Raw genomic sequence first — 27,658 nt, 5'->3', positions numbered from 1 at the left:
TATGGCTCTGCTACTTTGAACTGGCCTTCTTGCATGTATTATTTACATCAGCTTCTACTTCTGTCTACTGTGCAAAGGAAACAAAATAATTTAATTACAAACTCCCAGCTGCTTTCACATTGATCATAAGAAAGTGGATTTGTTAAGATCTTTGATCTTTATTTAAAACGTAAATGCATATTCAACTTTAACAAACTGAAACTAAACATTAAGTCTATCTCATGAGCAAACTATCTTTAAAACATCTTAATGGAGAGAGACTGACAAAGTGAATATTGCTGCAGCTTATCTGTACTGGAACTCAGGATAACAGTAAAGAAAGAAAGAAATATTTTTTATTAGAACAGATTAGGAAATAAAATATAAGTAATTTATTCTCTACAAAAAAAAAAACCCTTCAAGTATGATTAATAAAAACTAAATACCTTTTTCTGAGATTATGTTTAAATTAAACAAAATAAATCAATGATAATACCTTGTTCTTTTTACACACCTGTGGTGGCCCACTCAGCAGCAGTCTCCTTGGGTGAAAGGTGTCCATTCTTCCCTCATTTCTGTTGTTGTAGTCCATGTGGATTGGCTTGGGAACTGTCCATTGGCGGTAGTACAGAGACTGCTCCGTGCACGTCATCATCTTACTCATAAGAGGACGAAAAGAACTTGCCCACATAACAGAATGGTAAGGCAAGAGGGAAGAGGATTTGGGAAGTCCACTGCTGTCTGTAGAAGTAATAATGTCATAAACCAGTTTGGGCAGGAAAACTATGGGAGGCTGTTTTGATGCTTTGGTCATGGAGCATTGAGACGTCTGTAGAATGAAGGAGTTATGAGTAGGTGCAGAGGAGGAAGAAGAGGAGGAGAAAGGTGAGGAGGATGATGAGGTGATGGAGACTTGGGCACTTTTTACATTTTGTTTCATATCCAGCTGTTCAGTTACTGGTGGCAAGTGTTTGCTGATTGTTGTTTGTGCCCCCTTGTCTACTTTCTGCTTCTGCCTTTCATAGTTAGTTGTAGCTTCTTCAGCGCTGTTACTTAGAGCTTGGGGAGGAGATGATTCAGTGCAGAATGCTGTAACTAAAAGAAAATTTTTATTTCAACACAGTGCAGCTATCTGCTAGTCAATGCCACAGTTAAACAAAACACAACAAATAATCCTCTCAATACATTGTCCAGCAAACATTGCAATCTTGCTCCTCTTTTTGCTTTGATTTTCCTCATATAGGAAGCCATAATTTGGACTTGTTTGGAGTATTCATTTCAATGCAGAAAGTGGCTTTTAAAGTCCTGAAGTGCATAGGAAAGATGACACTGATTGTCCTGTCCTCTATTCCCCTCATACTTTCCTTGTTTAAGGTGTTCACTGGATACTTTAATCACTCAAGACAAATACAACATTACTGAAACCATTGTTTAAATGAATTGAAGAAAATTGAAGAAAATAGGGCTATTACCCCACCACACTACAGAAATGTCTACTCAGACTGATATCTAAAAACAGTCCTCTGAGAGCTCTGCTCTGACACCCATGTCTGTGTCACTGCAGCACTTAGGCTGATCTAATAAGACCTGGCAGCCCTCAAGCCCTACATAATGCATTAGTGCATTCATACAGCTTTGGGTCATCTCAGAGAACATACTGAACTCATGAATGTTGGCTGGGAATATGTGATGTACATACACCCCACAGATAACCGCAGATTTTCTGATAGCTGTATATATTTTTACCCTATGTATTTTAACTATTAAGATTTCTTGACAGTTTAACACATTAAGTGGTTCTGAGCATCTTTAATGCTTAGTTGAAAGAGGACATGCAAATATTTCAGTCTTCAAAGTAGATGGAGAACTGCTTGTGGAATCAAGGTATTAGAAATATCTGCCTAAGGCTGAACATAGATTAAACCAGATTTCCTCTCATGGTGAAAACAGCCATGCTGGTTCTCAAAAAAACCCTACATTTTGAATCAACACAAGTCAGTAGTTACAAGAAAGAGTAAGCTATCCTCTCTGTCTATTAATCTAAAGTAGTCAGTAAAAACCATTAGCAACAAATACAAAAGTGTCACCAGCACTGTGAATAGTTGCAAGTAACACCAATGTGACATCCTTCAGAATACCAGTGTCCAGGGGCACAGAAAGAAAATAAAGGAAAAAAGATTTCTTTATCCACAGATGAACTGAGGGCCAAGAGTCGTGGGCAGGCCACATAAAAGTACTTAGTTTGGGCATCCCATGAAATAATAATTTTTTAAGCAAGAAAAATTCCTATTTCCTGTATATCAGAAGTCTAATCCCTACATTTTTAGTCATCTTAAGCGATCCCATTAAAATAGGCCTTATAAAAACCTGATTTATGCCTTTTATTATTTATCTAATAAGCTAAGGTCCCTTTTATGTCCTAATTAAATGAAAGAGATAATCTTATGGTCTTACTGGAAGCTTTTGAAGAGAGAGATGAAGATGCAGAGTCATGGGAACACGATCTTTCTCTTTTCATAGGACTTCTCTTTTCTGAAGTAGAACCTATTTTATGAATGTTAGTAAAGGAAAACAAAATCAAAATATAATTTAGGTAAGCTTGTAAGTCACAAGTTACAGCTGTATTGTCAAAGTAAGGAAAAGTGCACAAGGGTTTGTGTGAGGTTTGTCCTCATCCTGACACTGTTCCAGTTCCCATCACAGAATATTGGATCCGCCTATGGTTTTTAGCATTCATAGCATTTACCTGTGCTAAGCTGCAACAGCTTCACAAAAATCAGTGCTGCAGCCTGGAGCTGGTAATATCTAGGCCTGTCTCAACCATGATTTCTCTTCCAAACCATGTCTTACATTCCCTGCTAGTCCAGTGTGGAAAGCAGCAGGCAACAAGCTCTATTTTGTCAGAATGTTATGAAATTACCTCCTACCCCACACAGACTTAATGGCCAGATTATATCTCATCTTTTGGTGGTGAAAATCCTCAATTTGATGGCCATCAGGGCCATTCACTTGAGGTTCCTAGCTCAGGCTTCTAAGTTAAAATACTCGTTTCTGTACAGTTTTAACGTGCTAAACTGAGACATAAGCACTACCGTCAGAAAACTTAGACAGTAAGCCTATCTCATATGTTCTGAATTGGACTCTAGATGATCATACCACACTTCATGGACTAGGAGAGCAGCCTCAGACAACATAGGAGCCCATTTGACTCAGATCACATACAGTCTCACCATACTTCAACTAAATGGACAGAACTACTCATTGCAAGAAGCACTCATCACATCTGAGGCAGGCCTCTATTGAACACAGTCTGAATATGACCTCAGATGTTTCATTCCTCTATGAAGAGTAAAGATTAAAGAAATTAAGAAAAGGATTAAAGAAAGTATTTTTGTTTGGCTTGTTCTGCTATTTTCAGTAAGAACTTCTTAGGTGAAGAGTAACTGTCTTTCTTCCTCCTCATAGTATAGAAAAGTAAATGAAGACAAGTTGTTTGGGATTTAAACACTTTATAGGGATAAAAATCCTTTGTTTTTCACAGGCATAATAGACAGTAAGGAAAAGTGTAAAGAACTAATAAATAACTGATAATGCCCATCAATTATAACTAAAAAAAAATAAGAGTAATTGTTTGTGGGTAAATTATTGGTTTTTAAATAATTTGTGTGTTCTCAATTGATTTCTTAAGAAATGACGAATTCGCCAACTCTACACAGTTAATTTGAATTCATGGGCATTTTCAAGGAGAACTCAAGTTTCTATGCTGAGATATATTTTCTATCCATACTATTTAACGCCTTACAAACTAGGAACTACTCAGCTGTTTCCTTGAAAGGAATCTTCATCACTGACATCACTGTAAGCATAGGTTCAAAGGCAGCAGTCAGGAACAGTTTAGTTGGAGCTGCCACTGCCCTGAGGGTAGGGATGCAGTCACTGCTTCTGCTTCTCAGACAGCAAATCACACCCTTCCCTGCTGGGGAGGGAAAGTGCAGAGGGTCCTCTGAACAGTGAGTATCACCTGGTGTTCCTACTTGAGCTCCACTTTATGGCTGTCAGAACATAGAGAGCTAAGGGGACACAGGAGGCAGCCAGAAAACACAGATAACAGAGGCAACAGTAGAACTGCAAGAAGTTAAAATGCAGCAGCAGCAGCAGAAGGGTTGAGAAAACAGAGGTTCAAGGAGATTAAACAAAACTAAGGAGCAGAGCTCGCTCAGTAAGAATAAAGCGAGAAACCTTCACCCATACATTTCTGGTTTTGCTAATAATTTTCAATCATTTTACAGCTTCTTTTATTACCAGTAATAAACAATACCTTCTGTTGCTATTTCTTCATCTTCATTGTCAGTACTGCTTAGTTTCTCTGGGTCACTTTCTAACACATCATTCACAACTGCTTTCTCTGTGTGAACTTCTGAGCTCACAAAGTATGCTGCCAAACCAAGTTCTTGCTCCAGGGTTGTCCGTACCAAAGAAGATGAATTTATTAAGCGTAGGTCACAGTATCTCAGTGATCTGGAGAGAAACAGGAGGAGCTAGTATGAAAACTCACTGTAATCTACTGCCTTGTCTCTTTAAGAAACACAGCCAAAGAGGAATTTTTTCATGATTTGCTTCAACAAGAGATGAGATAGAACATAGTATTTTGGGCTTAATAAGTTCACCAGTAAGTGGTGCATACACTTTTCTTTCTCTTAACCCAGTTATACAACTTAATTTACTGCATTGAACATTAGCATCAGCATAAGAAAAAGAATCATCATTTGGATTCTAAACCTAACACACACAGAATAGGATTCACTTGAACATTCAAAAGCATTTAGTGCCCTAGGGCATCCTGTCTGGCTTCCAGCTACCATTCCAGAAGGCACTGATCTCTCCACACATCCTGGAGAAATCCATGCAGATTTCTCAGCTACCCTAAGAACCATAAGCAGTTATATTTCTTTTTTTAAACATACCCATTCTCTCCTCTAAACTGGGATAACTCTCATAATATTTTTGAAGCTATTTACATCTTGCTATAAACAGAAGTTTATTATCAATAAGATGTAGATTGTATTTATGATATAAAAACTGCCCCAAAAATGTCAAAGAAATACCTTGACACTGAAATCTGTTTTCCTTTCACACAAGTAATCACATTGTTAATCTTTAGCTATTTGATAAGCAATGGATAAAACTCTGCCACTGAGAAAAGAGTGGATGTTCTTACCGTGGCAAAGACTCTCCTTGTGGATCCATCCCACTAAATATCAATATGCAAGGCAAACCTTCCAATTCCAAATAGGTCTGAGGCCTCCAATCTACATCCTCAATTTTCTGCCAGATCTGTACAAGGTAGAGAAACCCTGTTGGACGTATCCATATGTCTGACTTCTCTATAACTATATAATAATTTATATATAAATTTATTATATATATATATATATAAAATAAAATGACAGAAATACAGAAATACATAGTTTATCATCCATTATAATAACCCACTTGTACAGTAGAAGAGAAGCCACACAGCCAAATTCAACACAGAGAGATCTCACAGTTTCTAGAGCACTGCAGGCAGCAATCTGCCTGCTGTTAGTCTGAGGACATTGGGACAGTATGTTCCAGCCTGAAAAGCCTCCCTGCTTCCTAGCTACATAGATAGCACTGAGACGAGGGCATATGGCAAATATGGCACAAGGGAGAGTAAAGCTGAGCAGGTGTTTTGGGGGAGAGAAGAGAATACAGAGGCTTCTTGAGGCAGATAATGTATGGATGTCTGAGTCCAAGGAAGAAAATCAGCTCGAAATGAGACTTTTTCACCTTAGATGAACAGGATAAAGTTGGAAGTGTTCAATACACACCACTGTCCCTATTTACAACCCTCTGGAGTCTCTCACTCTTCCCTAAAGCTGTCAGTTTTCCTGGTAACTTTATGAGAAATCTGACAAATCCATATATTGTTTGACTGCCCAGCATCAGGCCATATTACCTTACTCACCAGTCAGTCCTTTCTGCTGTAAGACTGATCTGCAGATAAGGAGTATCTGTGGTATGATCAACAGTACAACAACTCAGCCTCTGTACCTGTTCCCCTCTATACATGTCAGAGAACATAATCAGGATGTGATTCAGAAATGACTTTCCCGAATAAGTGATCCTTAATTAATAGCAGAATGAGATCAGCATTAGGCTCTGGATCTCAAATGACTTCATCTGACGTATTGGATCAGAGTAAACAGTATACCCTGTACACAACATTCTAGAATGGAAATACATTTTTGCTTTGGCAATCAGAAGATGGTAATTTCATGAAAAGCAAAGGAGGCTTTTTTTTATCCATAAACCAAAAAATTATTCAGAAACATAAAATACTAAGCTGTGAACACCAGAGTGCTCTAGGATCCGTAACTAGCATCACTGATAGGCACATCGGTCCTCTTGCCCCCTGCTGGTGACAAGAATAATTTAACTATCAACTAGTCACTGATAAAATCTTTTTGCACTGTGGTGTTTTTGTGAGAAAATTCAGCTAAAACTGAACATTTTAGTTGGCTTTTTAATGTATTCCTTATAGTCCCTTTAGATAAAAGCATTTCAACTGTTTCCAGAGGTTGCTACTGGAAGTCAAGTGCTAACCATATTAGTTAATACTGCACTGAGCATTAACCACAAGCAGGACAGGAAAGGTGACACAAAGAGTATGTGTAAAAGGTAGAAGCCATGGTCCTCATGGCAGTTTTGTTTTTACTTTAAGACTCCACACTTCAGCTCATGACTGTAACTGTCACCAGTAAAGTCTCCCCACCTTCGTCTAATCTAATCTCCCATCTTCATCCATCTAATGAAGCTTGCCAGCACATGCCATTCTGTAATTTACCTTTAGTTGTTCCACAAAGTGCTTCCCGATTGTGATTCCAGAATTAGGATTTCCCAAGATTATTTCAAAGTTATCTTCAAGGGCCAGTCTTTCCCTTACATTATACAGACGTTCATATGCCACTGCAGCCAGCGGGATACATGGAATTCTCAACACTACCATGAGGCCATGACCACTAGGACACTGTCTTGAAGAGTTTATTAGATTTTGGGTGATTTCCAGAGTTTCAACTGAGGTGTAGTTCTTCATCTGAGAAAGACCACACACTGCCATCATAGCTGCAGAGTAGTGTTGGATGAGGACAAAAGTCCTTATCACTGCACTGTGTAGTCTGGGAAACCTGAAAGAAATGGTGAATTAAAGAGTATTAAAGGGTGAGGTGAAGAAGCTGTTTTTCCAAAATACAGTTAACTCAGGATTTTCTCCTGAGTTACGAAGAATCCTGTAAAGGATCCTTCATATCTACTATACAACAGAATCTCATCAGCTGCAGTTGTACAGTATTCACAAGGCATCATTTCACAATCAGCACTGATGTTGTCTCTTCATTTCTCTTTGTAAAGATATACTAACCTTACTCCAATAAGGTTACATCACTTTAGTTTATCCATACCTCACTGCTGTTACAAAATTTATCACAGAATATTAGCTGAGGCACTCAGTAATATCATCAATCAAAACTACATTCTTATCAATAAGAATAGTATTATTCATTGTGTGCCATTCTTAAGGGGCAGGGAGAGATTGGGTGTTTCTCTTGTTTTCATTCTGAAGCCCTGAACCAACTTACTCTTTCAAGGGCTTCAGTTGTCTTGTGCTCAAGAGAACTGAATATGTAGGCAGCAACCAACGAGTACTCCAACTTCCCCAGGCCAGCTACACCCTGTCTCAATCCCCAGTTTACAGAAAGGCAATCCATGGATATCCAATATTCATTTTCATAGAAATGAAACCCAGGTCCACAGGAAAAAGAGTGCTTGCTATGGCTTGCTCAGAAAGCTGATTATGGCTTGATCTGAAGTTTTTATTTCTGATTTATGTGTACTTACCACAGCAATATATCTAACTTCTCTTTGTGTTCCAAGTGCAGTATACACAAAATCAAATTCAGCCAGGGTCAGCAAGTGATAATATTGAGCAAAAGTGAAAACACATTTAAAATTATATGATGATATAATGTTAGATTATTATAATATAGAGGTAGTAACAGGTCACAGCAGGAATACACTGTAAATTGGGCTGAGCAGTGTGCATGCTCATATTAAGAGAGAGCCTCAACAGTGCAGGACCAGTATATACAAACTACATAAGAGAAAATGAGAACAGGTGAAATGCCTTGCATATGTAAATTATGTGTAAGACACTGAGAAGTAAAAAAAAAATATATATATATTTAAAACGGACTTCTAGCTAATAACTCAAGGCCCTAAAAAGGACTTCCTAAGTTTCCCATGTTAAACAAAGGGGGGCCCCATACCTCTTTCCCAAAGCCATGACCATTGCTTCAAATGAGCTGTCGTACCGAAGCAGTGGAATACTATGTCCAGAGAGGGTGGACTCGATGAATTCTGACAGTCCAAAGTATTTCTTGTTTTCATGGTATAAATCTACACCCTAAAGCAATGAAGCAATTAAAATATAAGGGTAAATATATAAGGGTAAAGTCTATCAATAATTAATTTACGAGTGATTAACCATTGGTATCTTGATATACTTACAATCACATTCTCTAATAAACATACATCTACTCAGACATATTAAAACAAGAAGAAAAAGAAATAGAATTAGTTATTTTGAGAGAATGAAAATTTGACCCAATTTTTCCCCTTTTCTTTTTCTCTCCCCACATATCCATATACACAGACAGACCAGCTATAATGGAATAAATATGCACACATATGAAGAAAATCCACGTATGTACATATATTTATGCAGTAATGCACTAGAGACAGAACTGAAGATGATTTCCATTTATGTAGCTCAAAAATTTTTAGCAGAGCTACTAAGGTTTATGGAAAAATGTGAAAGGAAGAAAGAAAAAGAAAGTGAGAAAGTATAGAAAAGAAAAAATGAATTTGCCACAGATTGAACAAGATGTCATTCAAACTTCACTCTTATTTACAAAAATCATGGGGACTTCACAGTTTCATCAAGTACGAAAATGGAAAATAACTTTAAAAAAGCTCAGAAAAGCACCTGAAAGCATCCATCTTACATTGCTGTATGAAGAAGGCCAGTGGATCTCATTGTAAGGGCTGATATGAGTATGCTGTGTCTGCAGCGCATAGGGGAAGGAAGTCACATGGAGTGTCACAATATTTGGTGCCTCTTTCACCTCCCTGCAGTTCAACAGTCTATCAACAAGTCCTGTCGACAGCTCTGTTTGAGGATAAAGACTATGCATAGCACTGCAAAAAAAGAAACCCAAAACTCTCCAAAGTGATCAGCAAAAGGGAATATTTGTGCCAGTGGAATAGCTTAAACCTGGATGTGGAAGTTAAGGGAATTTAGGATTCTTCTTTTACCCTGAAATTGTTGCACAGGAGGATAGGAAAAGAAGATGCAAATTATTTCACTGCAAATAAAAATTTCTATGAGTCTGATAGGCTCTCTAACTAGCAAATTAGCAATCCCTTGCAGCTACCAGAATATGAGAGATAAAGGAGGAAAGGAAGCTGATGTGGCAGTTAGCAACAGACACATAGTACCGTAGTAACTTTGGTCAGTTAGTGCTGCCCCTTAATCAAATATAATTCTAACCTACAAAAAATCAAAATAGAAAACTACAGATGGTAAGTCAGTATGATAGAAAAAGAGACAAAAAACAAAGAATAGTTATTCTTAGAGCAAATCACAGTATCACAGATTACTGACAGTCAATTCCTTGCTCCTGTGCAAAATTTCAGTCCAAATTCATGTTATTAAATTTTTGGCATTTACCTGCCTATGTATCTTTATTAGATATAAAACAGAGTTAAGCAGCAATATAGGTACTTCCCTATCACTCAAGGATGTTATATGAATAAATACAGTAAAGTCTGGGACAGCTGTATAAGTCCATGTAAGTTCTTAAAACAGGGCAGCTGAATGGGAAACCCTCAGATGCAGTTTCATTGAAAGTCATCATTGTTAAACAGTGTAAAAGATAAAACCTCGCTTCATTCACAAACAAGATTTCACAGTTTTTGGTTTCAGAAACACTGCCATGGTCCCAAAGTTGGAATATGTTGGTGTTTCTGGAATTCAGCGTGTTTTCCAACCTCCCCAAGAGCCTCAGAACCAGACAGCAAAGGCAGTACCACTTCTCAGCAGGCAGTTTGTTGAGAATTTATGGAAACAGAGCTCTGTGAGGGAAGCAATGAGTTATGCAAGTGACCTGACGGGGAATTTGGTGAACACCAGACAGGAACTTCTCTCTTTCCCTCAGAACTCTAGTTGGCATCACTACAAATCCACAGAAGCTTTCAATTCTTACAAATCACTGATTTTGGATAGAAAATAACTGGGAAATTTACAATCAGTTAAAACACTAGGTAGCAGTATTGGCTCACTAGTTGTCTACTCACTGGGTTGAGACTTTACAAATTTTACAGCCCAGAGGACAATAACAGAGGATGAGGAGCTTTGTATATTTTCACAGGAAGCTTTCCCCTGAACAAAGGACAAACAGCCAAAGAAAAAAATAGCTGTGGCTGAAAGTAAATAAGGATGGGGAGCAAAAAAAGCTGAAATGTTCCACTGAGGCACAGTATAATAAGCAGGGTAAGAATAAGTCAGAAATTACCTTAAAACATGTTTATTCAATGAACAGGGAGCCAGAGTTACCAGAAAGATGCAAAGAAAGATGAAGGAAGGGATAAATCTGACAACTAATCTTGAGAGATAATGCAGATAATAATAACTTCTCTAAAAACAAGTTACAGTTTTCTTACCTCATTAGATCCCAGTGTGCATGATCATGGATTAGGACAAACAGTGTGTGTGGATTCTGCATAGAGTTTTGTAAAAAGACTTTGAATTTAATTTGGGCTTCTGCATCTAGTTTCATAACATACTGTTCCACTCTCTGCTTTGTAAGATGTTCCTTTTCTAAACCAAGTTCTAATAATATACCTAAAAGAATGGAACAAGTGTCAGTATTTCTGGACATGAATATATCTAAAAATGTTGTGTAAATCTAAAATAAAGCTAACTAATGAGCACCTGAGTGCCAGAGATGAAACAAAGTCTGTTGATAAGTCACTTCGGAGGGTGGAACACAAATCAAGAAATCAATTTTCTCGAAGGAACCCAAATCAAGATTCTGAGTGCTGGAGTCAGCAATTGAGCAAATATGAGACAGCAATTTCTGAGCCACTGCTAGCTGGAATGGACGAATTTGATGTCGTTCAATCTCATAACCTGGAAAAAGGCAAAATTCTGTTTAGATATATGACTAAAGTTTAATCTGATGCAAAATGTTAAGAGTCTGGCAAAGAATGACTGAACTACTCTTTAAAGTATTTTGCTTATTTACAGGAGTTCATTTATGAAAACCCATATAGAATATGCAACAAAATCTTTCTGAATTTGGACATTTTGTTCCTGTAAGTGTCTGAGACCTGAAAGTGAATTTGAACAATAGCATTCTGTTACCACGGAAGTAGGACTTACAGCTTCAAACACTGCAATACCCAGTGGAATGAAGCACAATGTCCATCAGTGTAAATCTGAATATTCCAAGACATGAGTTACTGTTTGCCTCAGGGCCTTTGCCTTCTGGGCTCTGCCCAGAGGGATCTAACTGTGCACCCAGAACTTGGTGCAGTGCCCTACTCTGTCACCTCTTTAGAAGATCCTCCTTACTCACTTGTACACACAGCTGTTCCAGCTCCATTCACTGCTGTTGGTTTATTTATTGAAGCAGAAAGCGATGAAGATATGTGTCCTTGGTTTTCTTGATAAAATTTCTCCAGCAAAAGATCAATGTCACCCTCTGTCAAATTGAAGGGATAATGGAATAAACATTCATGTTAATAGCTGCATTTCATATTGATTTTGTCTTGTAGATCTTAAAAACTTTATTTGTTAGCTATCCTGCCCTTGGCTTATTGGCTGTTTTATACAGGAACCCTCTTCTTATTTTCTGTTAAATCTGTTTTTACAGATTATCACTAGTAAAATGAAAACCAGATCAAAGAATGACAAACCATCTCTGCAGACCAGCTAGGACATTTATGGAATGTGGTAGAAAATTACCCTCAAGGCCCTGATACAAACCAGCAACAACAAACATGAAACTGGCTTAGTTTATGTTCAGACCATAGGTCCATACTGTTCACTAACAAGGATTACAAGAAAGTTGAGAAAAATCTGATAAACATTTCTAAAGCTCTAACATTTTTGAGAGACAGAAAGAAAAGTAATTTCTAATACAGCCAAAAGAAAAACATGAGTTTTCTAGCTATAGACATTGCTGAAACAAGCACAGTATTTTTTACTGAAGTATTGCGTATCTGCAAACATACCCATTTCTGTAGAGCAGGGGCCCTACTTACAGGTGAAAGCTATGCAGAGAATACAATATGCCTGACCCAGGCATTAGTATTTTCTCAGCAGTTAAAAAGATGTTTGAGTATGTCTGCAGCGAGCTCAGAGAGGCAGGGTCTGTCCTGTGAAGAGCAGGCCAGTGAATATAGCTAGCAACTATTTTTAGGATGCTCATTTACTTGTTCTGCTCAAACAATAGCAACAGCAAACAACTCTATGATTCTCTGCGACTCTCCATGGTTGTCTTTGATTTTGAGAACCATACTTTGAATACACTAAGATAAACAATATATAACTACAAGATGATTTAAGGAAAATGAGATTGCCTTAAGAGACCACTCAAAATATGACAGATTCAGAAGGGTTCCTGTGATCTATTTACCAACATTATGTGAATGGCAAATAAAACTGTGACATCCCATTAGAAGTGACAAATATGCTGCATTTGCCCTAGTTGTGAGGTACAGTTTAACTTTCCACATGGTTTGATCTACCCCCAGATAATCCTGCCTGTAGTAATTCTCAGTACACTCACCTAAGAATGATCCAGTAACCCTGTCCCTCTGCAATTTTCCTCTGTCCCAGGCATCACCATCAAGTTCAAAGTAAGGTGAAGGGGAAAATCCTACCTTTCATAAAATAGCTCTGATCTATTCTGGACTAAATGCTTAGGGCAAAAGAATTTATACATTCATATGCATAGGGACTTACATAATATAAGGATGGATTTGCATAGCTAAGAATAATGTGCTCAGCTATTTGCTGGCCTATTTTTATGAAACCAATGGATTTTAGAAAATGACACTTTTAGGAGGAATTTCAATTCAACTTTACTTTCACAACTTTTCCTGCATTTTTCATGTATTTCTAAGTGTCTTGCTTCTGGTAAGGAAATGAGCAAAGGTATTTTCTCACACTTAAAAGTTTCAGGGATTTGGAAACATGCCTCTTTACAACCAGTTAGGTACCTGGGCAGAGTGTGCTAAAGAAGGACCCCAGAGTTTCCACCTTCCCTGTGACCAGCTGATAGTTAACTTCTTTTTGGTAGTCTGAAGGACTGAGCATGCTCTCAGACAGAACTCTTGCCTGATACTTTCCTATAAGACAAGAAAAATAAAAAGGAATTTTGAAAACACTTCAAACTAAAGTTAAGAATATTCTAAGTCATAATAATAGTACTCTACAACTAAAAGAATACCACACATACAGAAATGGCAGGGATGAGTCTTTTATGTCTCCAACACATATATGCACCAGACACATGTAAAATAGATCCACGTTTTACAATTCTTTGTATTTCATTCCCAGTTTGGAAAGCATTTGTTGATACATGATATAAAAAGACTAGGAAAGGAATTGCCAATTATCTTACAATCACAATGAATTTTTGAATGGCCATTCATATAATTTATTTAATCATAAGCAGGTTGTTGAAGGGAATGGCATTGAAAGATCATCTTTTAGAAGATAAGGAAAGGCTCTCTGCAGTAATATCCCAGCTGCAGAGCAGAAGAGCTTTATGCACTGTGTGTGCTGTAACTCAGGATTTTTTGTTTGTAGCCTTGTTGGTTGAGATGTTTTGGTGAGAAGATGAGCAACACAAGCAGAATGTGGTTTGCTGGGGAGAGACCCAACTGTGCAGTGTCAGCCTGGGGTCATCAAAGCCCATTAATGGCTGGTCAAAGCTCTGCTTTGTGAGGCAACTCACTGGAACTCCAACCAAACCCCCTCACAGTGCTGAATTACTCTGGTTTGCAAGGAGATACATCCTTGGGACATTACCTGTTATCACAATGCAGGAATCAATGGCTCGGTTTCTACTGGCACATATGATCACCACATAGTTTGTCTTAATTAATTTCCCTTCAATGAGTAGCTTAAACATTTCTGAAAGCCCTTCTGCCAGGGAGTAGCTGCACTCAATGATGTGGACGCTGTCATTACAGGAGCTGGCTGCCAGCCCTGCCAGCCAGGGCAGCTGGGCTGAAGTCACCGGGGTGATCTGGCTGGGCACCTGGGGAAAGGCCTGGGGAACAGCCTGCTGGTACTGACGGATTTCAGACAGGTGCGATTCCCGCCAGGAGCGCATGAATATTTGCTCCAAATCCTCAATCAAAGGGACCTGGTCTGCAGCTAAAAAAAAAAAAAATAAGAGGGAAATATTATGAAACAATTAAACAAAAGTGTTGAGTAAAAATATTTTTGTTTTTTAAAACATGCTTCAGATTTCTGCATGCATGACTTTGTTACCTGTAGCAGATGTGAACCAAATTTTTAATTTTGAAATGCCTTTGTGATACTCAGGTAAAGCTGCCTTAATCTGAACCTGAGTACCAGAAACTAGAAATATTTAAGAGGTTGAATGCTGCCTGTCTCAGTATAATACTACTTCTAAACCACAGATTGTCTGCAAGAACAGTGAATTACAGCTCTTTTCCTTTAATTTTCATGCTGAGGTCCAGACAATAGCAGAAAATGAAATTTGTATGTTTATAATTCAATCTGTCTGGCCTTCAAGACATAGTTACTTCATTTTGTTCCATAACCATGAATAAAATAGTTTAATATCACATTATCAAAGACTCATATTTAGTAATGTCCTACCCTAATATTCCCCTTCACATTTGCCTGCATGTGACTATTCAATGCAGTCTATCTGGATGCAGAACAACCTTACCTAGTTGAACAAGGTAGTAGACAGTCAGTAACAGCTGCATTTCCTCAGAAATAGGCTGTATTGTGGATGCACCGTATTGTTCATATGCTCTGGATAAAGACTGAGAATTTCTGTAACAGGTGTACAACAAAGGACTCACTATCACATCATTAATGTTCCCACAAAGATATGGGAAGTTTCCATGACCTACAAAATAAATGTACGTACACATCACATTAATTTTGTCATTTTCCATATGTGCATTAAACAGTTTTAATAGCCAGCCTCTTAAAATGGATAGTGTTAGCAGTGTTTAGGGGTGGGATATATCTTTACATCTCTTGCCTTGTTGTGGGGCTGGGGGGTTTACCTTTAAAAATAACTGGTTTTGCTTTACAGATTTTCAGCAAGTTGTCAGGAACTGAGACAGGTTCTCCCGAGCCCATCATTGGAGAGGAGGCTGGTCCCACCAAAGGAGAATGGGGTAAGGATGACAGGCTTCCTCCATCTAAGATTTTAGACATATTATTACTGGAGTTAGGTCTGGTAATGATTTCCTCAAAGAGAAGTCATTCAGCATCATTTCACACCCACATTTGCTGTCAGTATTCACAGCTTTTTATGGCTCCATCAAATAGCTCATGACCTGTTATTACAGCCCACACTATTATGCTAAGTGTCTTGGAGAACTAATTATGTCACTGCAACATTGGACATCCCATATGCATCTAAAGATTTTGAAAAGTTTATAAACAAACAGTTCCAGGTATAAATGCATAAATACAGAGACTTATGTGATATTGTGCAGCCATGATTACACGTGTAGCTATGATTTGTGAGTTCTGTGTGACATATTTAGTTTCACTCATTCTAAATAGTTTTTACTGCTACAGGAAAAAGAAAAAAAAAAAAAGATTCAATGTTTGCTCAGGCATAACTTTTTAACGGTAATTTTAATGTAAAAAATAGTACATTAAAAGAAAACATTCTGGGGAAACTGGGTTTATTTCACCAAATGTTATTCCTGTCTGTATCATAAAATCCAAGTGCCAAGCATATTATGACAAATAATTGAAATGATGGACAGTACTGTTGTTATTATATGTTACTGAGTTATGATATTAATTTTAATATTACAAAGGAGTTTTGGTGTCTAAAAATGGACCCTTGTCATCTGTTGGGATTTGTTAATGACTCGGTGACCTGAACCTGATGAGAGTTAGGCTCAGAGCCTCAAAAACAAATCAATGGAAACCAAGCATCTAGGTGAGCACAGAGAAATCTCTCATACGAATCTGCATGTATCTTTAAAATAATGCCTTTTTCCCCCCATTATTTTCTGAATAATGAAACAAAATCATTACTTTGGGTATAGCTTACCATTTTTAATTCTGTTTGGAGCCTGTGGATTGAGCTGCAAGTTCCAAGTTTCAGTGGATGATGGAGATTCTGGTGACCAACCTTTATGGCGCTTTTTTGGAGGCCCTGTATTTGTTAATGTGCCTGAATGTTTCAGAGAAATATTAGAATACAATGTATACAGGTTTGTGCATGGCAATTCAACATGTTTTGATAGACTGAATATATTCAACAAGTATGGTAGTAGCAAAGGTCAAGTCTATGAATATTATAATTGTGTGTGATTTATTTTACTTTGTTGTGTCCTGCTTAAATTTCTTGGAAATTTCTGGTGCAGAGAACTCTTAACTATCCAGATATTCCTTATCTTATACCAATGCTTTCTCTCAACTAAGAAAAATACCGTATAAGTACAGTAAGAGACATATTAAGAATCCTTAAAAGTATTACTATTTTGAAGTCAAGACTGTGGGCATTTTGGTCCTTTTATTTCTGAACACATGACACAGTGTTACAGGTAACTTATTGAAAAATAATATTCCCAACGGTTTCAGAGTAATAGTAATAAACATCTGAGTTCTTTTCAACAATTTTCCCATTAACTTGTTTTTTGACACTTCTTGCTGATTCCACCTACAGTTTTCTTCCATATTAACTGCTATCAAACTACTTCTACACCTTCTTCCTACCAATGTATAGGTAGCTTCAATCTTTTTTCAGTAAAATCAACTTTCTCACAGTTCTTCTAGGAGATCCTGATGATGAATTTCTTTAATTTTCTTTCACAATTTTCTTGAGTTTCCTTGTGCACTCCTGCAAACTCTTAGAAAGATGAGCTTCCACTAATATCAAGTATTTCTAACCATTGTGAGTCAATGTTCCTCTGGGAATTGCTCAGAAACTTGCAGGATTGAGCTATTTCTGTTTCTGAACATCACTACACAGAGATCCCAACACTGCTTCACCCTGCCAAGGCTGTATCTCCTGGCAGAATGGTTAGTCCCACATAAAATGCAAGGCAACATAAGAATTTCATATAAAAAGTGTGGGCTTAATTTTGAAAAATGTATTACAATTAAAGATAAGACCAAAATCTTCAGATCTAGAAGAAGCTCATTCTCTTGCAGACACTTACACACAGATTTCCAAATTTTGGAGATTTTCCAGATTTGTCCCTTACACTTTTACCACGTGAGGGCAGCCTTTGGCCGTTGCTGCTGCTCATCCTTTCACTTGGTTTCCTGACATAGTCTGGGACAGTCACAAGATAGACCAATACTAAGGATTTTTTATTTGACAATGCTGTGCTCCTTCCTGCAGAAATTAATCCTTCTGAAATGAATAAGCAATAACGTGCTGCTGCATGGAAAAAAGAGATTCAGAGCCTGAATAGGCAGAGAAGGAGAATTTGCCTGTGATGCCAGCAGGGAAACTTGTGAAGACTGAAATAGAGCTACAGTTTGTTTCTAGCCATAGTGAAAACTAATTTTCTTCCTTAAACAAGCCAGTGGCACAGTTTGTGACAGAAAACAATTAACAAAAATTATAATAATGCTCCAGTGAGGACAGTTTCTTGAATTGGTAGCCAGTTGCCAAAGTCCAGCTCTCCATCCCATGGTGAACTGCAACAGTTCAATAGGAACTGCAATAGGAATCATCCTATGAGTGATTACTTATAAATATTTCTTAATTCCCTTCACAAAATCTGTTGGTGAAATCAATGCAAATTGACACATTCTTTAAGAACCTGGATTCAGAATCTGATCTGTGTCTCTATTAAATGAATGAACTATACATATGAGGAAAAAATCCAACTAATATTATTAACTGTAACAAAAATGTGGCTGAATACAAATAAATAATTTTTTTTTCCCTGGAAATTAATACAGAAAACAGTATTGTGGTCAGAAAGGACTTGGAAGGGAATGGTAATTTCTATTCATTCAGGAAATTAAAATCACAATGTAATTTATTTAATGCTTCTGTTATACACATAGAGTTTAGGGTTATTAAACAACAAATCCATACAAATACCTAACACTGAAGGTCTTGTCAGAGCAGACAGGTTATTTTTCATCAACTGCTGTTTAGGTGATTCCTTGCCATTATAAACTGCTGAGCTGAATGCAGCTGTTGAAGGGATGTGATCTACGGCTGCAGCTGACAAGGAAAAAAACCCAAAGTATTTACATTAAACATTTCTAGGTCAAGATCATCAGTTGATATAACAAACCAATCATTTCATCATTTACTGTAATAAAGCCATCAGGATCTGCTCAAGAGTGAATACAATGATGAATAAAACAATCCACTTCTGACCTCCTACTCCCAATTAAGTGCCTGGGAAAAATCTGATTCCTCAATTAAATGCATATGTCAGAAGATTCTTTGCATGACCCTGGCTCTTATACAAAGTTTACTCAAGAACCAGGCAAAAGAGAGATGTTTAAAATTTACTAAACCTCCACCCCAATCTTGCTAAGATTTTTTTAATGATGCTACATTAAAATAAAAAAAAAGGGGAGGGGGAGGTGTTCTTAAGCCTCTTAAGCCTAATATGCTTGTAATTAATGAAGGTTTTTTGTAACATCTGAGAAAAAAAAAAAAAAAAGGCAACCTGTTATCATAAAGAGATTGATGATTCTGGAAGGCACCAGTATTCCAGATCACAACTATTTAACAGGCTTCTATATCAGAAAATAGAAAATAACCACCACAGATGTGCTTCAGCTCCCCTGTGTAAAAACCCAGGAAAAACCTCTAATAGTCACAGACACTTAAGAGCTGTGTTCATTATGAAGAAGCTCAGAGAGATCACTCTAGCCTCTATCATCTATCACCTTTCATTTATGTTAATGGAAAAGTAAAGGTCTCAGAAAGAATTTTTAATACAAAGAAAGTTACAGATACTGACCATTAGTTTGTTTTTAATGTTAAAAACATATAATACTTTAATGTTAAAGTCACTTTTCTCAGCAGAAGAAAAAATTCACAAGTTTTAAAGCTGATGCCCATATAATACCTGTTTTGAAAAGGATTCTGCTCATAGCATAAAATAGACTGGATCAGACAAAAAATGCTAAAATTACGCTGGATTCTGTAACAGATGTCATCTGTGACCAGACAAGTGACTTCTGGAAAAACGCTTTAGAAATAAAGGCTTTTTTGAAACATTTTGGTTTGGTCCAACTGTGAGCAAGCTGCAGAACACCTATTTACTATTTGCTAACCTTTTATACAGAAACCTGACAAGAGAAAATGGACAGGGAGAAGCCTTCAAATAATTGCTTTCTTTGTAATAGGTCTCTAATTCTATTCAACATGTTTTATTAGGCAATGTGCTTGCTTGTTTGTTTGCCTTTCACACAAGCACACCCAAATACACAAGCACAGAAGAATGAAGTGGAAGTGGAACCCCAGCGTGTTTTCCTTCTAAGAGGTACCTGTTTGCTGAGTCCCAGCAGGAGCACTGGGATTTGCAGGTGGGAGAGGCTCGCTGGAGGTGCTTCCTGAGAGGCCTGAACTTTCTGGCAATTGGAACAAGGTGCTTGAGCAGGTACTGGTTGAAGACTGCCGGCCTCTGAACTCTTTAACAAAAAAAAAAAAAAGAACCTGTATCTTTCTGATAATTTCACACATTAATTGCTTAGAGGCTACAGCACTTGGAATGAAGGAACCAATGTCTTCAGACATGCCAGGCTCATACTAGGTCAGACAATGGCTTTTACAGCTGCTCTAGCAGTCACCTGGCTTTAAAGAGTCTTTCAAATGATCTCTCTCGGGCTTTACACAGACTCCAGTCCCCGTGATAGCAAAGCTTGGATGAAGAAAACCAGAGCTTGAGGAAGACAGCTTCATTATCTTACCTGCCCCTTTCCAGCAGATTACAGATCCTTTGGTCAGAGCTCCCTGTGCATTCCTGACCAGATAATACTTTAAGTGTTTTTGTTTCTTGGGCTGAGTGGTCACTTTAAGATTAATGTGATTTGAGAATTCTGTAAAGTAGCAGAAACCCTTCTTGCCACAGCCAACACAATTGCCAGAGAAGCCTGATAAAACAAACAATACACATAATCCAGTGAGATAGGTGGGTCAGTATTAATAAAATTCAAACATGACTCTTTACAGAGGAAAGGCTGTATTTACGTTTTGGGGTTTTGGTTGTTTTGGGTTTGTTTTTTTCACAGAGTGAATTTTTTAACATTTTCCTCAAAGAAAGTATTTACACTTTATACAGAAAGTGTATTGCACAGACTGCAAAAACACAGCCCCATGTTTAAAAACAAATTAAATGGGCCATATTTTTCATTTTCTCACATATAAAAAGGTCACAATTCCTATTTATTACCTACCTATGAAAAGTTTCTGACTGAAGAGCACTGAGCCAATTGCTTAACCCCAGCCCTATTCAGCACCACAGCATGTATGTTTCACTTCTCTTTCAGTTTTCATTGACATATTTTCCAATTTCACTGAATTTCACTCAATTCAATGAAACATGCAATTAAGTCTCAAGAAATTAAGTCTATTTAACCTACTATATTGAAATAGATCTAAACATATTTATGTACCAAGTTCCTACTACAGATGCTATTTGAGAGAGGAGAAAATAGCATTCCTGGGCTATTAATTTAAAATAGCTTTGTCAAATTATGGCTGGACTGTGTCAGCACTTCACAGCAGTTAAAACTATTTATGATTACAGGAACAAAGTGTCTGCAACTTTATAGACACAACAGAGACATAGTCCTTCCCAGTAAAGCTTTTTGTAGTCAGGCTTTATGGGGTATTTCCAGGGATACTGCCATTTCCTCTCATTCTGAGATACACAGCTTGAGCCTCAACAAGGGGCTCATGGTGCTGATGTCATTAGCATCGTAATAAAAGACACTGCTCACACAGCTGCCTGAAGGTTCTTCCCTATTTTTGTCCATTTTACAAAGTATTTCTTAAGGTATTTTCATCTTCTATCAAACTAGTGCATTTGAAAATTATTATTACTATTATTGTTGTTATTCTATCCTGAGCAATTAAGAGATAATCTTGCCCATGGAAATCTTCTCTCTGTTCCCTTCCCATGACCTGAAGTGTGATCTTTTCTTTCATTTTAATCATATGTAATGCACATTTTTATGTATAATAACAGGAACTGAAATGAAAAGGGTATATTCAGTGAATTGAAACACGGTAGAAGTAAAAGAAATGTATTACACATAAGGTAGACAACACCATTGAAAAGGAAAAAACTGGAATATTGGATCAATAATATGGTAAATGAAATTAAGAGCTATTTATGACATTTATTATTTCAGCCCCATATCTCAAAAAAATTAAATTTACAAACTAATGGTCAATACTTTTTTCTTTCTATAAAGTACAAGCACTGAAACAATATTCTGTAAACACCTGTTGCTTGGTTTTCAACCTGAGCACTTTCATTAGTTTTCAAAAGGTTCAGAAGAATTTATTAAAAACTAAAGTTGATGTGGAGATTTGCCTCGTATCCATGGGAACAAGTGGCTAACAGCCATTGAAAGCTGCCTATTATCTCTCTGATCCTAGTCAGTAGGATGATAAAAGTCATTGTGACTCATAAAATCAGGACAAGTCATGACTTTGCAGAATCCCCTGTGTTATATCAGTCAGCACAAAAGCATCTGTCTAACATCACAGAGCCTAGAGTAGGTGCAATAAAAGCAACAACAAAAGGAAACAAGATTAGAACGGATGGGGCAAAAGCTGTAGAGTTTGCATGAATTTTATGCTGATTAAGAAATCATCAAAAATGCTTTTCCTAGTAAATGAAAACTTCCCATATATTCAGCAGCACACAGAACATCAGAACAGCAGCACAGCAATTTCTGCCTGGTTGCCACTTACAAGATTACACACATTTTCAAATTTACTCTTTGCTTTTTTCCAAAAGTACACTTTCTAGGTTTTATCACTTTGCTGGGAGTGTCTTGACAAAGCAACTTGACAAAACCAAATACTGAAGTATTTGTGCAATCCAAGTTGACAGTAGACACAAAATCTTGTCATTTGGACTTGAGGTTTTCAGATCACTTTTGTAAATTACATCTGTCCAAACCAGATTTAGCAATAACTTCTACCTGAAAAATACCTTTTGCCCTAATCACCTATTCTTAACTCTGTGGCATCTACTGGAAAATTAGTTTACACTCTATATAGCATACAGGTGAGGCCTAGTAAGGATTAAACAGATCTAAATTGTCCACTTGTCTTGAAAAGCTCTTGAAAGATATTTTATACATTTATTTTTTAATTTTCCTTCAAGTCAAATGATCATCTTTCACCTCAAATTTCTCTAGCCCCTCTGAGTGAGACCTAGTCCTTTCTTGCAAGCTCCTGCCCTTTTCCATCCCACTCCCTCTAACACTCTATTTCTTCATGACATGCAGCTCAGCCCTGACCCCACAGATAGAACACAGCATGCTCTTACAGTTCCAGTGCAATGAAATGCTGGTCAGTATTTCTCACTGCAGTGCTCTGCCACCCCTGCTCCAAGCATTTTATGTGGCAGATTGAGTAACAATGAGAACCCAAACATTTCACCGTCCTCCTCTGAACACCCTGTTCATGCCATGGCCCAAGGCAGCAGCTGATAGAGTGGACAGCCTGTTTCATAAACAAGCTGCATTAAATATTCTTCCATACATTATAGAGAGGACAAAGGTCAGGGGAGTTGGGGCAGCCATAAGGTGACTCAATATATCTGTGTCACAGGATTGATTTCACAAGAGAATTAGAAATCAATGCCTGGAGTTTAGGGGCTAAAAGCCTTTCACCTTTCGGTCATCGGCTCATACCAAGCTCAGTTCAGTTGTGACTAAAGGCTGTTTCCCTCTGAAATTTGTTTAATCAGAAGGTGTTTGATTGTATCTGTGATTTATCATATGCATTTGCTTGAATTTGCTCACACCACAAAGATCAATTGTCCATTATTTAAAAAGCTTCCACAGCAGGGACCTTGCACTCTGGAGAAGGACCCTGGACCAGAAGGTTATGAAACCTGACCTCCTTCTCACTGATAAATGGTTCCTTTGGATCAACAGTGAGCTTGTGCTAGGGATAAAGAGAGGACTTCAGAATGGAAGGATATCCACCCGATATTTCATAATCAAATCTTTCATAAAGTGCCATAAAATTTTCTTCTTGTTTCTCTTTTAAATGAGTCACAGGTTTTTAATTAACACTAATATTTTGGTGGAAAGTTTGCAGCTTGCTTAAACAAATAATCATATTTTCAACTTTTCACTACAAGTATTTCTTCTTTTCAGTTCTACTCACAGAAAAAGGCACACAAACACTGACAATGCTCCACAGTTTTCCCACCTACACAGTACCACTCCATTTGAAGACTGAAGTCCTAAGTTTGAAAACTTAATAAAATCAATATGATCAAGCTGGAGAAATCCATTGAATGGAAACTCGGTACTATTACAAAAGCCCAACAGATCACTGCATATTTATAAGAAGCAGTCACAGCATTTTGTACTACAATGTTTTCATCTTACATACAGCTTACAATGCAAGCAAACCAATCTTTTCCTCTGTCATTTTGACCTCAGGGACCCACTGGAAAAAAAAAAGGATTTCTTGTTCCCTGCTAGGAAAGTAGGCAGCTGTTTGGTCTTTCGGAAAATGATGAGTGAATAGCTGCTTTGTTTATCATGAGAAACTCCCCTGAAGAGTGAGAACTAGAGAAAAAAAACCAAAACAAGAAGAGAAAAAAAACCCTTGGGAGTGATACATGTTTGCTGCTTTAATTAGGAAACAATAAATATCTCACTATCACAGATCACTTCCTCCATCTAAGCATTCCTTTAGACTGCATAAAACCCAGGAAACAGCTTCCTAAAGGCAAAAACCTGAATCTGTTTTGCAAAGCAGTTAAACCTGTGATCTAACATGATTAACAGAATTACGTGAGGAACATGCCTAGAGACAGAAAACATTTTCCTTGTGAAAAATATAGCCTTTTCCAGAAACTGCTGATGTTTTCCTCCTATGGAATAATACATCAATTGTAAAAATTAAAAAACAAAACAACCTCCAACAGTAATTACTTTCAAATCACAAGCACATCTGTCTTGATGGTGGGACAGATTAGTAGCATAATCAATAAAATGGCACATGCCCCAGAGGAATATCAACAGCCCCAAATGGGAACAAGATCATAAGTCAAAATATGGCCCTGAAACTACTGAGACATTTCCTGCTTTCTTCTGGTCTTTTGGTACAATCCACAGGCAGCTTCACAAACATAAGCAGCAGACCATAAGAAATCAGGAAACTATTGGGTGACTCACTGGTGTCTTCTCTCTTTAAATAAACCCTTTTGAAAAAAAGTCAACAGCACTGAGTAATACCTGCCTTACAAAAATACAGTACATTAAGAGGAAAAAGCATGAAATTAGGCAAAATAAACCAGTGAGGCTGAAGGGTTACAAATCCTGTGTCTGTATCATCAACAAGCCTTACTAGAAGTGTGGGATATATTCTGACTCATGACAGGTAATTTCAGTTCAAAATGAATCCAATTCAACTTCCCTCTAAATTCACAAAGGCTTGAAGGGACCACTTTCCATGCTGTTTCAAAAGGCTAGCATGTTTGATGGAGTACTGCCTAAAATCAGAATACCAAAAATAAGGCTCCTATGCTGTCTTGAAAAGCAAGACACTAAATAGTATCCTTTCTTCAAATGACATGTTTTCAATTTAAATCTGCTGCCAGACAGAGATCACTGTGTTACATTAATAGATTATTTAGAGCAATGATGGTTCTGATTTTTATCCCACTGTATGTCTGAAACCACAAGACTATTCATATCTGCTTCTAATTTTACTTCCCCTAATCTGACTTCCAGTGGCATTTGAAAACCTCAATCAATCATTTCTATCCACAGTATGCCCTATTGTACAAATAGTGTACTATCCTCATGTTCATATGATATTATTTTTTTTATTAAATGATTGATTATGATGCGTAATTTTTTTCATTAGATTAGGGACCAGGAACATTATTTTATCTCCACCTTCCAGATGAAGACTTCAGATCTTAAAGTATGTAAGTTCTTTTATATTTGAGCTTCTTGTAGAATACATAAAAGTCATACTTCACAGTTACTAGAATTGTCTGCAAAAGAACGTGGTTCACCGTGGTTTAAGTGTACAACAACAGTCAAAAATAAGCATTTAAATGGTTTCAGGAAACTAAAATGTATTAAATAAGCAAACTGAGGATGCAAGTAGCATAAAACCCTCCCAATTATGTTCCTGTTGCCTTTTTCTGTTCTTGTTTAGCACGCAATTAACAAATACACTACTTCCTCTCTGCTAACAGCCTAAGGAGCTTAAGCTGTTAATAGTGCTAGCACTGAATGACTTGAGTGGTACAACATTCCTGTCTTTATCTTTAAAATGACAACACGTGGGTGATTTACAATCCTCCTAATTCTTTTACAATCACTGGTCAAATGCACTGTGACCAATCCAATTCTACAAGATCACATAGGAAAAGAAATTACTGTACATAGAATCACATTATGCACCTTCACACTCCACTGTCAACCCAAATGCCTTGAAGAGCTGCTCAGACTGAGATAACAATTGAGTTCACGTCATATTCTTCAGTGTCTGTGAAAGAAACCTCTTAAAATTCTTAGGAAATGTTTCCCTTTTGCTATTCAAAGCTTAGATTGGTGAACAAATATATGATGCATCATTTTTTTTGTTAACTATGAAAACAATATAGATGAACCTGAGAGTATCTGATTGCAAAATGAGTTCCCCTTCCAGTTATGCACCACCTTTCCCAATATAAAAATATTCCATTCTAATAACATTAATATTAATTTAATTAATTCACATGATTGCCGATTTTCCCTATTTGGCTTGATTTGGATGACATTAATGGCAATCAGAAAGACAATAAAAATAGATAGAAGGACCTATTTTTATTTCAGAAGTTGAACTTTTAAGTATATTAAACACAATAAATTGAAGTATCCTCCTAAGAGTATTTTTCAAACACAGAGTATTAATTGATTACACATATAGGAAAAATTTCAACTTACAATCACTCGTATTTATTTATATTGTGATGACAGCAAAAAGTCATAGGTTAGGATCCAGAACCCAGGCTATTTTTCAAACACAGTGAAGAATATTGTCCCTATCTCAGAGAGATAAATTGAAATGCTCACTATTTTTGTAGTCTAATCTATCATTTAACAGTTTACATGTGTATAAGAGCCTGAAATTTCCACTTGGCAGGCCTACAGTCTGTACACATCAGTATTTGGAAAGCTAAAATAGACAGAGGCAGCAGTTCAACCAGTCCAGTTACCAGATGTGCAGTTCCAGCAACCAGGACATGCACCAGTCAAATACTGACTTTAGCCTTGGACTAATGGACAGAAGGTGATGAAGCATCTCTGATGAAGAGGCTCACTCTGTATGTTTCCAAAGCAAACACAACCAGCTCTGACTTGTTAGCTTCTTGTGCATGACCTGTGAGCATTACTGAGACGTGGAATAGAAATAAGATCTGCTGATCTCAAAAAACAATTAGCTATTAATTGAAGCCACAGAAGAATCCACTTACCCAACAGGGCATTGCGCCCATTGTCATCTGGCAGGAATCTTTTATCCACAGCACACACTAACAGGTGATCAGGCAAATTTGGTGACTTTGCACCAACAAGTAAAAATCCAGATGGCACCTCAATGTGTTCATTAGAAATTGAAACCAGTCTCAAATCTTTACCAGCCTGGCAGAAACCTAGAAAAAATCGACTCAACTTATTTTAAGTTGACAAGATGTTTTTGTTTCCTGCTCACAACTGTCTTCATTCAAGAATTTCCTATATTTTTAATGAAAAACAACATCTCTATCATTATATAATCATCATTATCCCCTAAGATCATGGGCATACTAAAAGATAATTTTCATCCCTGCCTTTTGGTCAGCCATAAACAAACAAAAATTAAAAAATGTACAATGAAGTTTCTCTTGGTGGTAGTTTGTAACCTACATATTTATGGAACTCATCACTATCATAACTCAGACATTCAAAAAGGGAGAAAACAGTTCTTAAAATCTGTGAATTTCACCAGCTTTTCCTGGTTTTTCAAATATTTTTACAGCTTCATAGACAAAGATACACTTTAAACAGAAAAAAGTGGTGGTAAAGCAATTGGAATTATCACACTCATTTTAGCAAATGCCATGCCTGCAAATT

General features: G+C 37.1%; 1 protein-coding gene across 1 annotated transcript in view; it reads right to left on the bottom strand.

The window, feature by feature from the left end:
- Window positions 1–27,658, bottom strand: part of GREB1 (growth regulating estrogen receptor binding 1) — an 84,874-nt gene that overhangs the window by 20,934 nt on the left and 36,282 nt on the right. Inside the window, exons 4-22 of the mRNA XM_005521854.3 lie at window positions 27,022–27,198; window positions 20,258–20,440; window positions 19,835–19,978; window positions 18,426–18,551; window positions 16,413–16,535; window positions 15,403–15,540; window positions 15,054–15,239; window positions 14,159–14,509; window positions 13,345–13,473; window positions 11,697–11,822; window positions 11,051–11,248; window positions 10,780–10,960; window positions 9,063–9,255; window positions 8,325–8,461; window positions 6,848–7,187; window positions 5,198–5,313; window positions 4,298–4,497; window positions 2,434–2,523; window positions 494–1,074 (exon numbers count right to left, since the gene is read on the bottom strand). Coding sequence (XP_005521911.2) covers window positions 494–1,074; window positions 2,434–2,523; window positions 4,298–4,497; window positions 5,198–5,313; window positions 6,848–7,187; window positions 8,325–8,461; window positions 9,063–9,255; window positions 10,780–10,960; window positions 11,051–11,248; window positions 11,697–11,822; window positions 13,345–13,473; window positions 14,159–14,509; window positions 15,054–15,239; window positions 15,403–15,540; window positions 16,413–16,535; window positions 18,426–18,551; window positions 19,835–19,978; window positions 20,258–20,440; window positions 27,022–27,198 — 3,719 coding nt within the window. The remainder of the gene's footprint in view (window positions 1–493; window positions 1,075–2,433; window positions 2,524–4,297; window positions 4,498–5,197; window positions 5,314–6,847; window positions 7,188–8,324; window positions 8,462–9,062; window positions 9,256–10,779; window positions 10,961–11,050; window positions 11,249–11,696; window positions 11,823–13,344; window positions 13,474–14,158; window positions 14,510–15,053; window positions 15,240–15,402; window positions 15,541–16,412; window positions 16,536–18,425; window positions 18,552–19,834; window positions 19,979–20,257; window positions 20,441–27,021; window positions 27,199–27,658) is intronic.

Source organism: Pseudopodoces humilis, chromosome 3 (genome assembly GCF_049639895.1).
Source record: "Pseudopodoces humilis isolate 2021_Gansu_Grassland_sample_001 chromosome 3, ASM4963989v1, whole genome shotgun sequence".
Taxonomy (NCBI): Eukaryota; Metazoa; Chordata; class Aves; order Passeriformes; family Paridae; genus Pseudopodoces; species Pseudopodoces humilis.
The sequence above is the reverse complement of the archived record's forward strand: the minus strand, read 5'-3'. Positions and strand labels throughout refer to the sequence as shown.